General features: G+C 40.0%; 1 protein-coding gene across 1 annotated transcript in view; it reads right to left on the reverse strand.

The window, feature by feature from the left end:
* SGPL1 (sphingosine-1-phosphate lyase 1) overlaps positions 1-15,277 on the reverse strand; it is a gene marked incomplete at both ends in the record, with an annotated part of 52,061 nt that overhangs the window by 18,049 nt on the left and 18,735 nt on the right. The window contains 2 exons of the mRNA XM_084244824.1: positions 3,244-3,311; positions 8,563-8,728. Of these exons, the coding sequence (XP_084100950.1) occupies positions 3,244-3,311; positions 8,563-8,728 (234 nt within the window). The remainder of the gene's footprint in view (positions 1-3,243; positions 3,312-8,562; positions 8,729-15,277) is intronic.

The raw sequence follows: 15,277 nt of genomic DNA on the forward strand, positions 1-15,277 counted from the left end.
CAGAGATATGGAAACATTTTGACTAGTCAGCCACTTTCTGGTATGTGCAAGTTTCTTAGAAATATGAAAAGTTCACTTTCTCTCCGAAGGTCAAAGATGCATCCAATCCCACCTCTGCCCACATTTCTTCTGCCACATTGATATCACCATTGCTTTACTTGATCTTCATTTGCTAATATCACCACTTCCTGAGCACAATACTTGGACCTTGTTCCTGCCCTGGTAGCAGCCACAGTGTGTGCACTAAAGAAACAAAGGTAGAGCCATAAACAGTAGCCAGATTTTGTTGCTTGTGCCACGTAATGAGTTCCTTCAACAGAGCACACCAGGAATCTGGAAGTCCGACCCAACTCCTGCCTACAAGACATTCTGGAAACTTTCAGGAAGATTGCATTATCTCCTTAGGTTATCAACTGAAATCTAAGTAGTAGGAGGAGCTAAGGTCCTTTCTGCTGCATAATTTATCAACTATGGCTATTTCTTTTCCATTCTCATAGCCACAGCTTCTGAAACATTCTCTCATTCATTCACTTATTCCCTTAATAAATAAGTGTTGAACTTAATAAATACTGTGGGCAGAGATGCAGTCAATGAAAACTGAAGCAGTGACTGGGGTTTACAGGTTTGGGGCGAGTGGCGAAGACCACAATTTGTGTTTCAGTGAGATGGTTTTCATCAGTATATGTATTAAAGTTTGACGCTCCAGATGTTACTCCAAACTATTTAGATTTTCTCATCTCTAGCTGTAGGTGAACAAAAACCACTAGGGTCTTCTTGTATATGACCCTTCTTAAAACCACAGGAAAGCCACTCCTTTAAAACACGTCTGTAGCTACCTAACAATGGCAGGCAGCAGAGCCCACATTCTTGGGCCAGGCATGCCATACACATGCCAGTATTTTTAAAGCTGTAAATAAAGAACTTGTGCTGCATACATGGCAACCACGCATAGGAACAGGCTATGAAAGCTCAGTTCCCATGCACGGACTGTGCCGTTGTGATAAAACAAACAAAAAATAAGAGGTATGTTAGAAAGACAGCAACTACTTTCCCACTCCCAATTCTTGCCTCAGAACCTCTAATCACATTACCCAATTTTAATTTCTTCATCGCATTCAAAATGCAATCCTTACACACTTGCTTACTTGTTTTCTGTCTAAATATGTAAATGCCAAAGAGGAAGGATTGGGTCTTGTTCATCACTCTACCCCCAGCACCCAAGAGGGCACTTGACAAGGTGTTCAATAAACCAGCACTGAATAAGCGAGTGCAGATGTGTGAACGAGGGGAGAATATACACACACACTCAAATAACTTCTTGTTCCTGAACCTCAAAATCTGCAAAAAAAAGAAGAAAGCTGATTATATAGTTGTATCTTCTAAGTGTTATTTCATGAATTTAAAATAGGTTCTGAAATTCTAGTGTTTGTCTCAAAATTCGAATTAAAGGAGACAAGTGTAAGGGTGGAAAAAATATAGGGACTGAGGAGAAATGCTGCTCTCTTAACCTTTGTGCTACAGTTCCTCCATGATGCCTGTGCCTCTGCCCTACCCCTTACTCTCTAAGCTCTAAATTAGATTTAATCTTAGGGCTGAATATCATTTGGGAAGCAAATAAAAGTCTATCTACTCTTATTCCCTTTCTTTGTCCTAATTACTCTACTTTCCCACAGCTAAGGAGAGAGAGAATTCTGGGATAACTGTTAGCACAGTAGTATGATTAGATTTTGGTCAAATGCTAAAGACAACTCACAACTTCTCTGGTTTGCCAGGAAAGGGAAAAAGGAATTAAAAGGCAAAAGTGAAAGAAAGCTTGAAGGCAGATTAAGGCTGGGAAAGCTTGAAGGAAAACCAAGGAGAGTCAGGGTACTGGGGGAAACGATGATCTCAAAGGCTCGCTAGCCTTCCTTCTATTTTGCAATGGGGCCTTGGCCTATTAATTGTCATTGGTGATAAAGAATCTGTGGGAAGGGTACAGAGGTGACTGTCTTATCTGGTGTGTTTGAGGGTGGAGAGGATAGTGTGAAGGGCACATACTATACTGTAGATAGGTACAAAGGGCAAGAGAGTAGCTCTGTTATCTAAGTTTGTAAACCTGGGATCAGCAAAATACAGTCCAGATTTGACCTACCACTTGTCTTGGCAAAGAGAGTTTTATTGGAACACAGCCAGGTCCATGCCTTTACTTGTCACCCTACTGCTTTCCTTCTAAAAGGGCACACTTGAGGAGTGGGGCGGACACAGCATGGCTCACAAAGCCTAAAATGTTTCACATCTAGTCCATTACAGAGAGTTTGCCAATCCCTGATCTAAACCACATAAACACCCAACCCAAGGATAAATACAGGAAATTCTCACTTAATGTCACAAGTTTTTGGAAACTTGGACTTTCAGCAAAATGACGTTTAAGGAAATGAGATCCTTGAATATTTTTTCATTTAACATTGGGTGATATTTTTCTTTCCCTCCTAATTATAACAGACGATGTTATTCAAGGACCTGCTTTATCTAAGTTCAGCCCAGTCAAATACTGCTCTAAAGAATTGTGTCTCTACTGGCAGGTTTTCTAACATAAAATTCTTCCTTAACAGACAAAATTCTTCCTTAACAGACTCTTCGTTTCGGGCCTCCCCAGTGGTGCAGCGGTTGAGCGCTGGGTTGCGAAGCTGCCCGCAGCCTCTGCAGTGCCGGTTCGATCCCCGGCTGCTCCCCGGCCACCGGTGGAGGGTCCCACATGGCACGCAGACCTCTCCTGCTGCCCGCTGCTCCCCTCAGCAGTGTACTTCGGTCCTTCTGCCTGCTCTGCTCCCCTCTCTGGCTCTGGTGAATTCTCTCACCCTCCCACGCTTCTGACTGCACCCAGTGCTTGTATAAATAAATAAATAAATAAAACTTTAAAAAAAAAAAAAAAAACAGACTCCTCCTTTTTCCTTAAGTCAAATAAGCTGGAGAAAGGGTTAAGTCACACTTCTCAACCTTGGCACTTCTCTATTGTGGGGGGCTGTCCTGTCCACTGTAGAATGTTTAGCAGGACCCCTGGCCAGCACCTACTGGATGACAACAACAAGCACTACCCTCCAGTTACTATAACCAAAAATATCTCCAAATATTGTCAGATGTTCCTACGGGACAAAATCACCCTCCCTGCTTGAGAAAACTAGGTTCAATAAATAGGAAGAAAGAAATATGATTACAGGAGGAGAGTGGCTGGAGATGGTCTGGAGATCTATAGCTTCTACTTACCTTGCGGCCAATAATAGGCATCTTCCTGATGAGCTTGAAACATTTCTTTTTAAACCTTGACCATAAACCTAAAGAAACAGATGGTTTTATTATTCGAGTAAATTTCCATGATTATGACCTACTAGCCACAGTGATGGAATTTAATATTCAATATTTCCTCCACAGCCTTACTTCAGTTCACAAAGGTAACACATTTATGTGGCTCAAATGTGTAAACATACACACACAGAGAGAAAGTCTCACCTATCTCCCAGTCTCATGTAAACACTACTATTAGTTTCTAATTACCCTTTTAGAATTTCTTCACGTATATAAAAGAAAAAAAGATATAGTTTTATTTGTGTCTCCTTTTACCCAAAAGGCAGCATACTCCAGTACTGTACTAACTTTGCCTACTGAGAAATGTAAGAGATCAATCATTTTTATAGCTGCCAAGTATTCCATCATATGGATATTCCATAATTTACTTAACCTGTCCCTTCCTAAAGGGTAATTTGGTTGTTTCTAACATTTGCTATTACAAACCACACTGAAATAAATTCCATGTAACACACACCCTAACATATACCTGACAGTCTACTGTAGGAGAAATTCCCAGAAGTGTTCAGTCCAGAGTTCTTTACCTTCCCAAGGTCTCCACATGCCCAACATTTCTCTCCCTTCTCCACAAATAACCAACACATACTGTTTTTTAGGGCTTGTGTTTCAGTCTCTCATTGAACACTTTCATCCTAGCAACATTTTCTGGACCTAAAATTAGCCTTTATCATGAACACCAATCAGAATCCTTTCTGTTGGACAGTACAAAGGACAAATATGGAATTCCGATGCTGTCGACTATAAATACGTGACATCTAAATAGATTGTATATCTTTTAATGCATGATTGTGACAACAAGATTTTGAAATTGGCACAGAAGTCAGGGCATACTATCCAAAGGGAACCAAGGGTCAAAGCATTTATAATTTGCTCAAGGCCACAAATCAAATCATGATAGATGATTTATCTGAAGTCTTTGTTTTTCACTCTATAAAAGTAGAAATTTTCAGTTTTTCCAGATGAAGAAAAGGAATCTAGACCTAGCTTTCATACAGGGCAAGAACTGAATATGAACTTTCACTGCATTCCTAAGAGATCTGAGCATTACAAATCCCTGGCCAGACGCTCTTTCTCAACAGCCAGAATGTATCCGTATCTTCCTTTGATATCTGTTATAAAATGCCTTATATCTTCACTAGTTGTTTCTGCTTAGGTTGTATCCCTGTCGTTTTTAGCTGAAAGTCTGTAAGTATCTGGGATAAGACCAGGTAACTAAAACAGAGATTGCATAAGAAGACAAGACTGAAACTACTGTAGCTATTGTTTTGTTTAAATTTTGGAGTATTTCCTTCCCATGCTATGTTCAACATGCTAGTATACAGAACTGAGATTAGGCTGTACATACAATGGTATATCTATACTCTTTTCACTTATTTTCTACATCATTAAAAATTCTTTTTTTAAGATCTATGTATTTATGCATACAATTATGCATACAAGAACTGGGGTACAGGCCAGAGGTGTGGGGGGGGTGAGAGGATTAACCAGAGACAGAGTGGGGAACAGAACACACAGATATATTGAAATACACTGCTGAGGGGAGCAGGGGCAAGTCAGGAGAGGTCTGCTACAACATGTGGGTTAGCTCCCTGGCTAGGGATCGAACTCGTGCTGTAGTGGCTGCAGATAGCTTCATAGTGCTGTGTCTTCACCCCTTGTGCCACCAGGGAGGCCCCTCATTAAACACATTTTAAATGTTACCCTGATAGTCCATCAAGGGAGTATAATCTAGTGCTGGTTATATTTAAGCTGCTTGTTATTTGACTATTTCTAATAATACAAAAGCTATACAAATTCAAAACCACTTCCTTACTTAATAGATGAAGTGATTAATGAGTGAGGTAAAAGAGACCTAAAAATTAGCAAACTGAGTCAGACTTCCAAAAGGACAGTTATTTGTCTACGTGGAAGAGAAAAGAATAGACTAATTTTGGCAAAGTTGTAAGATATGGGGTAGAAAAAACAGAATACAGCATCAAAGATGGACAAATTAAAGGAAAGATCATGTGGTAGGAATCTAAAGATGATCTCAGGAGAAAAAGTCCCCAGAGGTACAGAAAGAAAGGCAGGTTATGTTAAGGCAATAAACAGGAAATGCCAGTGATAAGAACAGCAATGCACAGTTCAAATTTAAAAATTCTTCTCACACAAGTTACGCCCACTCAATCCTATAGTCCCGGGACCAGGTGAGACAGGTATTGTTATTATCGTTTTATTGTAAGGAAAACAGTCAAGAGAGATGAAGGATGTTGTTGCCCAAGGTGCCAGGGCTAGAAACCAGGAGAGTTTACCACCTCCTCCCACATAGAAATTTGGTATCTGTTGATGAACTACGGGCAATCCCACAGTTAAAATCAACATCAAGTAGTAATGATATGAGCAGATAATCAGAAAGTAGAATTAATTGAGATAACACCCAAGAACTGCTCATACCTGCCCACCCTCCTGCCACTGCAGTTCTTATCTAGCCCAGTGGCTATCCTGTTTTCCAGAACTACCCCTCTCCCTCAGAAGGGTATTCAGGGTCTGAGGAGCAGCAAAATTCCTCACCAGCCCAGACTTTAGACTTCTCTAGGGCAATATACTAATAATGACTTGATCGTTCAGTGATATGTACAAATATTTCTCCATTAGCAGGGTGTTGGGGAAAAAAATAGCAATTTTATCAAAATTATCTTCCATCTCTGGCAAGAAGACATTTTTATCTGTCTAAATTCAAGTTGGAAATTGCAAAATAAAAAGTGTGCATCTGTGTTAAACTGTACGGAAATGCCAACAGCAGTAATTTGTGACCTACAAAAGCTATACTTTGTCTGGTTCAGCCTATTTCAGATATAGAAATAGATAAAGATACATAAATGCTGTTTATCTCCATGTAACAAGATGTTAATTTTGTTTTTACATTATTATCTATATTTTCTAAATGTTCTACCATGAACATGTTATTACTTTTATAATAAAAAATGTTAGAAAAAATAAAACAACTGAAATGTTTTGGAGTTCAACTTACGAAGATTTAGGTAACATACCCTATTAATTTACTGCTACTACTAAAATTCTCATGGGATGCTCAAAGTCCAGTCTGTTCCTTTTGAACACTAAAGGTAAGTAGGTAAGTACCGGAACCTAAGAGGGTTGTGCCTTCACCAGTTAAGCAAAATGCACATGGATACCATGGACTGCAGAACTGAAAACAGAACTAAATACCTAAAGCTAAAGCTAATCACAGCAAAGAAATATATATCTCAAGATTTCTAACCACAAGCTGGTTTCACAAGTACCACCTTAAAATGACAAGCTCGGGGCTCCCCTTGTGGCGCAGGAGGTTGAGTGCAGTGCTCTGAAGCTGCTGTCCGCAGCCTCTGCAGTGGTTTGATCTCCAGCAGCCAGCCAGCCAGGGAGGGTCCCACATGGTGCGGCAGACCTCTCCTGTCTCACCTGCTGCTCCCCTCAGCAGTGTATTTTGTCAGTATGCCTGTTCTGTTCCCACTCTGTCTCTGGTGAATCCTCTCACCGCACCCCCCACCCCCACCCCGGAGCATCTGGCCTATACTCTGGTTCTTGGGTTCTTGTATAAATAGATAAATAAATCTTAAAAAAAAAAAAAAAAAAAAGGACAAGCACACAGAATGGTGGCTGGGGTACGGGGAGTTAGGGCTTAATGGGTGCAGAGTTTCAGTTTAGGATGATGGAAAGGCTGCAGAAATGGATGGTAGATGGTTGTACATTAATGTAAATATAATACTTAATATTTCTGAACAATAAACAAAAATGGGTAAAATGGCAGATTTCTGTTAAGTATATTTTAGAATAAAAAAGAAGAAAAGAACATTTATTGCTACTCCTAAGGGTCCTCTGGAACAGGCTACCTGGCGGGTCAAGATGGTAGACACTACTGTATGAAATGCTTCCTGGAAAAGCAATAAGATCTGAGCAGAAAGACAACATTGAGCCCATACCCACACCACTGAGCAGATGCAGCTAAAGGGCTAGTTAGTCTAATGTGTCAGAGTTTATGAGGAAACTCTGTAAGGCTAATAGCAAAAACTGAAGACGGGGTTTTAAAGGCAGCAGTAAACTACAATTTAGACAGGGAGTTCTGTCTCATTTTCACTGTAATTAAGTGCAGAATTTATTACGCCATAACTCTGCAATGTTACTAGAATGGCTCTGTGGCTACTGCGTGGTAGAGAGGTAAAAACAGAATCTGGCTTATCTAAGCTAACTTCCTGGAGGAAGAGGAAGAAAAGCAAAATAAGTATAGTTAAAGAATCCCTTCAACCAGGCATTATCAGGGAAGCAAACAGGAACTTTTAAAAACATGAGAAATGACAAGCAATTTTCTTCAATGTTACTGGTTTCCTATCCCAAGGAAATGAACTCAGACTCAGGCATTCTACCAAGAGCACAGAAGGGCTGCAGGGGGGTGTTAGAAAATACCCCCCACCACTGCTAACATTTGAATTTGGGTGAAATCAAGCAAAACTTACCAAGCACAGCCTGCAGGGTGAAAACAATTCACAAGGAGGTAACATGGAAACCAGAACTCCAAATTGGGAAGGGGAGAGGAGTGGGCAAGAGAAGAATCTAAATCTTCGAAAAGACAGAGGATCTACACACTGATCACAAGAAACTTATCTTCTTCTGCATGCCCTAAGAGGTGGGCTCCTTCATCCCCTTGGGAGCCTGACTCCCTAACTCACTCCCAGGGAAGCTTAACATGTTCTGTTGGCTGACATCAGAAGTTCAACTCCAAGACAGGAGATGTGTAATGCTTGCACACTATCCCCAGGGCCTAGCACGGTGCTTGGCACATAGCAGGTACTCACAGGGTCCTCTCATGAGGAATGTTCCAATTTTACATACTCTTTATTTAAAAAGATGGCCTAAAAAGCAATACATTTCTGCTTGGGGAACTCCAGATGACACAATTATGTTCTAGGCAAGAAACTAGAACTGAATTTAAGCCACACTCTGAGATATCCTTGCTATGAATAATTTCTCAGAAGTTTTGATATAAGCTGCATATCCATATCAACACAAGTAGAGAGTTACATAAGAGATATCTACCAGTCAACGGATAATGTGCTATTTTTCACTTACGGAGCTTTTAAAAATCATAACCAAAAGGTAAGAAGTTAATTCAATGTGTCAGTATGGGTCCAAGGCTAGTGAAATCCCACTAAACCTCTACCTTTACAGCAGGGGTGGCATACTTACTCTCAGGCTGGAACACAAACTCATATACCCAGACTATCAGCAGGGTCCACACGACACTCCACAAAATCAGCTGCCAGGGCTCATACTTGGTGCAGTGTCCATTTACATAATTCTTGGCTTTTGTGGCATAAACTTCCAAAATCTCGAAGTAGGGCTCAAAGGCCTTCTAGAAATAGAAGAGAAAGAATACTGCATTCAGACGGAGTAACAAAGTCTGTTCTTAGCTTGTTCTCTAATCCTCGTTTTTCAAGGGTGAAGCCATTGTTGAATCTGGCCCTACCCCAACAATAATCTTATCATCCTCTAAAGCCCTCAAAGCTTCTTCTCCATTCACTGTCCCTGACAAGTTGTGTGGACTTTGGCAAGATTTTTCATCTTCTGCCTAGTATGTAAGATAAAAAGTTAAGCCAGATCATCTATTAAGCTATAAAGTTTCTATGCCTTGCATATTCATTGTCCCATTCTCTGAACTCAAACTGACCCTCTCAATATGAATGTCTTGCTCTTCTCTATTTGATTTGAATGTTCCCTGTTCTCTAACTCAAGGGTCATCAAACTGTCACTGTAAAAGGCCGAAGAGAAAATTCCGTAAGTGTTACGGGCCAATTACTCAACATTGCTGCTGTAGCAGAAATGCTGCGAGACACAGGTAAACACATGAAGGTGGCTATGTGCCAACACAACTTAATTGCAGATGCTGAAATCTGAATCTCACATCATTTCACTTGTCACAAAATAGTCTTCTTTAAACAATTTAAGATCATTCTTACCTCATGGGTTGTATAAAGCGGGCAGGCCACACTTGGTCCATAGGCCAGACTTCCAATCTGCTCAAAGGCCTTATTTGACTAAAGGACTCTTAAAGCAAGGGACCATATCTTATCATTATGTGTATCCCTCACTAAACATGGCACAAGCAAGAAAAAAAATCCCATCAACTGGAAACTTAATATAATACCCACTCACAAGAATTAAGCTCTCCCAGTGAGCTTTCCTCAGGTCCTTGTTCCTGTCTCTACACAGAGCTTATCACACCTGCACTGCAGTCTACTCATCTATTTCTTATCTCCCTGACTATATGGTTAGTCCTTGAAGACAAACCAAGTCTGTTACAAGCCCCAGACTGCCCTGCACAAAATAAGTTCATCATAAGTTATTTGTTCATTTACCCGACATTAGTGAGGAAATCCCAGTGTTTAAGGCATTAAGTTGGGGGAGCATTAAGATAAGTATCATTAGAGTCTTGTCCCTACTGCATTTACAAGCTAACAGGAGAGATCTGTGTGTACAGGTGTGCAAGCACACGCACACAGATATAAGTGAGTAATTAAAACCCTTTGGAATAAACACTATATATAAAAAGGATGTAAGTGAAATGTTCAGAGAGACCACAGAGGAAGGTCCACTTACCTAAGGGGTGATGGAGATGATACGACAGAGGATAAATCTAAGCTAGATAAAGGGTAAAAGAATGATCTAAGAAAATTCTCTAGGCAGAAAGGTTAAAAGAATAAAGTGGTGTAACAGGAAGAGAGAGTAGTAACTGCCAAAGCTTAAGGAAATGGCAAAAATTTCTGTGTGGTAAGAATTTCAAGTAGGTGAAGCCAGAGAACCTATCTGTCCAGTGCTGAGGCCCCAGCATAGAACACAGTGCCTGGCACATACTCTGGACTAAATAAAAACTTGAACTGTGACTGACAGTGAGCAAGTGAATGAGAGAAGAAGTCCCAATCACAGAGTTAAGACTGGGGGACGTACACTAGGTCCTGAATAAAATGGTCTTGGTGGGGGCGGGAAGGGAGAGGCACAGAGAATGAGAATATAATTGATAGGCACTTCTTGTAAAGTGACTTGTTATCTATTAACATTTTATTTATTTATTTATTTTTAATGATTTAATCTAGCGGGCCTCCCCTGGTGGTGCAGCGGTTGAGTCTGGGCTGCGAAGCTGCCTGCATCCTCTGCAGCGCTGGTTCGATCCCCGGCCACCGGCAAGGGTCCCACATGGCACGACAGACCTTTCCTGCCGCACCTGCTGCTCCCTTCAGCAGTGTATTTCATCAGTCTGCCTGTTCTGTTCCCTGCTCTGGCTCTGGAGAATTCTCTCACCCTCCCGTGCTTCTGACTGTACCCAGTGCTTGTATAAATAAATAAATAAATCTTTTTTTTTTAAAAAAAGATTTAATCTAGCTAAGGTTTGTTAGGTTTTTTAAAAAGATTTATTTATTTATGCATAGAAGAACTGGGGTACAGGCCAGAGGTGTGGGGGGTGAGAGGGTTCACCAGAGACAGAGTGGGGAACAGAACAGGCAGACTGACTGAAATACACTGTTTAGGGGAGCAGCGGGAGAGTCAGGAGAGGTCTGCCGCACCATGTGAGTTGCTCCCTGGCCGGCTGGGGATCGAACTCGTGCTGCAGAGGCTGCGGATTGCTTCGTAGTGTGGTGTTCAATCCCTTGCGCCACCAGGGAGGCCCTCTATTAACATTTTAAATGATATATATTCCTTTGATCCAGGAATTCTGTTTTTTGACATCAACATACTTCAACATTTATACAAAGACGCATATTCAAAGACATGTATGTCAGTCTTTAACAGGTAAAGAAAAAAATGTAATAAATGTTGATTCACAGAGGAATGGTAAAGAGTCAGTAAACTAGAATACACACATATTATGTAACTATACTAAGTAGCATTAAAAAGAAGACAGAGCCATAGGAAGTACTTGGAAAAATTTCTAAAGCATATTGCCAACTAAAAAAAAAGCAAAATGCAAAACAGCAACAGCAATAGATGAGTATTTTTAAGGATAATTTGGTAGAAGATGAGCAGCAGATTTGGGGTAAAATTTAGGAAGATTGCTCAAATAGTCCAGGGGAGAAACACTGGGTTTTATTTACCTCAGTATTGGGAAAGAAGAGCACTATGGATATGAAAGATATTTTTGGAGGCCAAAGAAATATGGTATGATAATTTATTAGATACAAAACGTATCAAGTGTAAAGAGTACAGATAATTCCAAATGCTTAAGTTCTGGTTTGAAAGAGTAAAATAAATGGTGTCACTATTAACCACAGTAGACGAGAATAGGAGGGAAGCTGAAGAAGGTAGAGGAGACTTTTCAGAAAAAGAGATTGGTTTAAGTTATGCTCTATAAGATATCTATGCACAGTGTTGCAACAGGAGCACGAAAGTGTAAGAAGAGGACAACTGCTCAACAAATATTTGTTAACAACATTTATGCTCTTAACAATTAGGTTGCAATATAAGGTAATTAACACTGGACAAGTACAGGGTTCCCTGGAGGTCACCCATGGAAACACAGCTACCTACAACCCCTCATAGTTCTTGGTGACTATTCCCCAGAGTCCACAGTTGCTATCAACAACCTCAATCCTGCACAGCAATGGTAGTGCCAGACAAGAACTGGGAAAAAGACCAGAGAAGTCTATCATCGTTAAAGGTATGTCAAGATTTTCACCACTATAAAGAATCTTCCGGTGTCAAAGCTGTGATCAAACTAAAGGATTAAATAATATGTGTGAATGGGTTAAAAAACTATCAGTAGGGACCTCTCTAGTGGAGCAGGCAGTTGAGCGCCGCACTGTGAAGCTGTCCGCAGCCCCTGCAGTACAGGTTCGATCCTGGCTAGCCGGCAAGAATCCCACATGGCGAAGCAGACCTTTCCTGTCTTGTTCGCTGCTCCCCTCAGCAGTGTATTTCGTCAGTCTGCCTGTTCTGTTCCCCACTCTGTCTCTGGTGAATCCTCTCACCCTCCCGCGCATCTGGCCTGTACCCCAGTTCCTGTATAAAAATAAAATAAATCTTTAAAAAAAAACCAATCAATCAAGCAAGCAAGCAAACCAAAAATATACCCCCCCCCAAAAAAACTATCAGTCAGATCAATTTTCCCTCCAGCGATACCAGTTTCTAATTCACTCCAAAAGGAGAGGCTACCAGTGTCAAAAGATGACTATAAAAATTATCAACAGTTCACAGCACTGAACAAAACAAGTAATATAAAAATTAGTATTGGGGAAAAGCAAAGATCAGCAAATGCAAATTAATTTTAAATGTATAATATATAAGGCATGCGTTCTAACATTTACAAAATTCTAATTCTAATAAAAAAGAATGGAGGTACTATACTTCCAGACTTCAAATTACAAAGTCATAGTGATCAAAACAGTATGGTACTGTTATGAAAACACACAGAGATCAATGGAATAGAATTGAGAGCCCAGAAATAAACCTACACTTACATGGACAGTTAATATACAACAAAGAAGCCAAGAACATACAGTGAAGAAAGGAAAGTCTATAGAGAAGAAAAAGTGTTGGGAAATCAAACAGTTACAGGCAAAACTAGACCACGATCTCAGACCATACACAAAATTCAAAGTGGATCAAAGACTTGGCTGTAAGATCTGAAACCATAATAAAGAAGAAAACACAGGTAAAATATTCCATGATGTTGGCTTTAGTGATATTTTTTGGAAACGAAAGCAAAATAAACAAATCAGACTATCTCACATTACAAAGCTTCTGCATGATGAAAGAAACCATCATTAAAACAAAGACATCCTACCAAATGGGAGAAAGTATCTGTACATCATACACCTGAAAAGGGCTGATATCCAAGATCTACAAAAAAACCGCAGATAACGATAAAAAACTAACCCATCAAAAAACCAACAGAAAAGCTAAACAGACACTTCTCCAAAGAAGACATATAGACAGCCAGCAGGCACATGAAAGTGTTGATCATCATTTATTATGAGGGAAATGTGAATCAAAACCACAATGAGTAACCACCTCACAGCTGTGAGAATGTCCCACATTAAAAAAAAAAAAAAGCAAACTAGAAACAAGTGTTGACAGGGTGTGGAGAAATAGGAATCCTGTATACTGTTGGTGGAAATGTAGCCTAACTAGTCCAATCTCTGTAGAAAACAGTTTAGATGTTTCTCAAGATATTAAAATAAATCTACCATATGATCCAGCAATTCCACTGCTATGATTCTACCCAAAGAATGAAAGAACACTAATTTGAAGGCGTATATGCATTTCTACGTTCAGTGCAGCACTACTTAAAATAGCCAAGCTATATAAAACAACCTAAGCGCCCACAGATAGATGAGTGGATGAAGATGGGGTATATATACACACGGGACTACTACTCAGCATTAAAAAATAAATAAAGATGAAATCTTGCTATTTGCAACAAGAATGGAACTGGAGGAAATGAGCTAAGCAAAATAAGTCAGAAGGAGAAAGACAAATACTAGATGATTTCACTCATATGTAGCATACAAAAATCAAAGCAAAGGAACAGACATAAAGCTCCCAAATTTGTCTGCAGAACTGAGGTTACAAAAGGGTAGGCAAAGGAGGTGAGAGCAACAAATTGACTTGGTAGTGGGTATGGTGTGGAGGTGTGAACCTATACTCCCAAAACAAACAGTGTTTGTAAATATGCCTTACTGTCCCTCAAAAAACAATTAGGAAGAAAAATCCTTAAATATCTCCTCTATGAAGAAATATTTTATATTCTCTTACACCAAAGACAGAATGATACTGTACTTAGAAGGGTCTCAGCAAGCTTTCTGAGTAGGAAACTAGGTGATCAGAGATCACATATTCTGGCTTCATTCCAAAGTCCTTCTAGATTATTACTAACAACCTCAGCTCTGTCCCCAATGAAGAAGCACCTCACAACACTGAGAGCTCACTGCATTATTGGGCTCTGTGGGGTAATGTATGCAATCTCCTGGAAAAAAAAAAAAAGGATGAGGCAGTTCCTTGGGGCCTTGCGAAAAGCACAAACCCCGGGCCAGGTACTGATGCAATACTACAGCCCTTGGGAAACTGACTCTAAATGCTGAAGGAAATTTTAGAGATCAAGTCAACATCTTCACTTTACAAACAGGTCTCAAAGAGAAGCAGCGTGTCTAAACTCCTACAAACAGGTGTGTGTCCTAGTAGGAACTAGGAACCCTGGCTACTGATTCAACCTTCTGTACTCCTTCAGTTCTTCATTCTCAATATTCGCAGACAGAGGCTCTCAACATATCACGATCCAGTGCCATTTCAAGAGTTTTCTATTCATAATTTATGCTCTTAGCATAATCAACCTTAGACATGTAAAACAGTTAATAAGAACTAAAACAAACTAAAATTGTACTGCCAGGTCATTACTAGAGATAAACATCTAGATAGAGTCTTTTTGCTTACAGTAATACACTTTTTGTTTATATACACCTGCATATATATTTAACATTATAATACTTAGGGTTCTGTTTAACTTAAATCACATATTGTGTCTTTGACAACACAACTACTATGAATGGTTATCTATAAAGGCCACTAGCTTATTGTACAAGTCCAGGCAAATCACCAATCTTCACCTCCACTTCTTCATCAAGAAGGGACACAGAATAAAATAGATCGATTGTGCCTGTGTGTATGTGTATCTGTCAGTATGTGGGGGTGTTTATCACCAGCCTTTGATTAACAGAACAGTAGTGTATATATATATTTTTAAGGATTTATTTACTGAGTATGAGAACTGGAGTGTAGGCCAGAGGTGCAGGAGGTGAGAGGATTCACCAGAGACAGAGTGGGGAGCAGAAGAGGCGGATTTACCGAAATACACTGCTAAGGGAAGCAGTGGGCGAGACAGGAGAGGTCTGCTGTGCCTCCTCTCAGGGACTGA

Source organism: Talpa europaea, assembly GCF_964194135.1.
Source record: "Talpa europaea genome assembly, chromosome: 10".
NCBI classification, from domain to species: domain Eukaryota; kingdom Metazoa; phylum Chordata; class Mammalia; order Eulipotyphla; family Talpidae; genus Talpa; species Talpa europaea.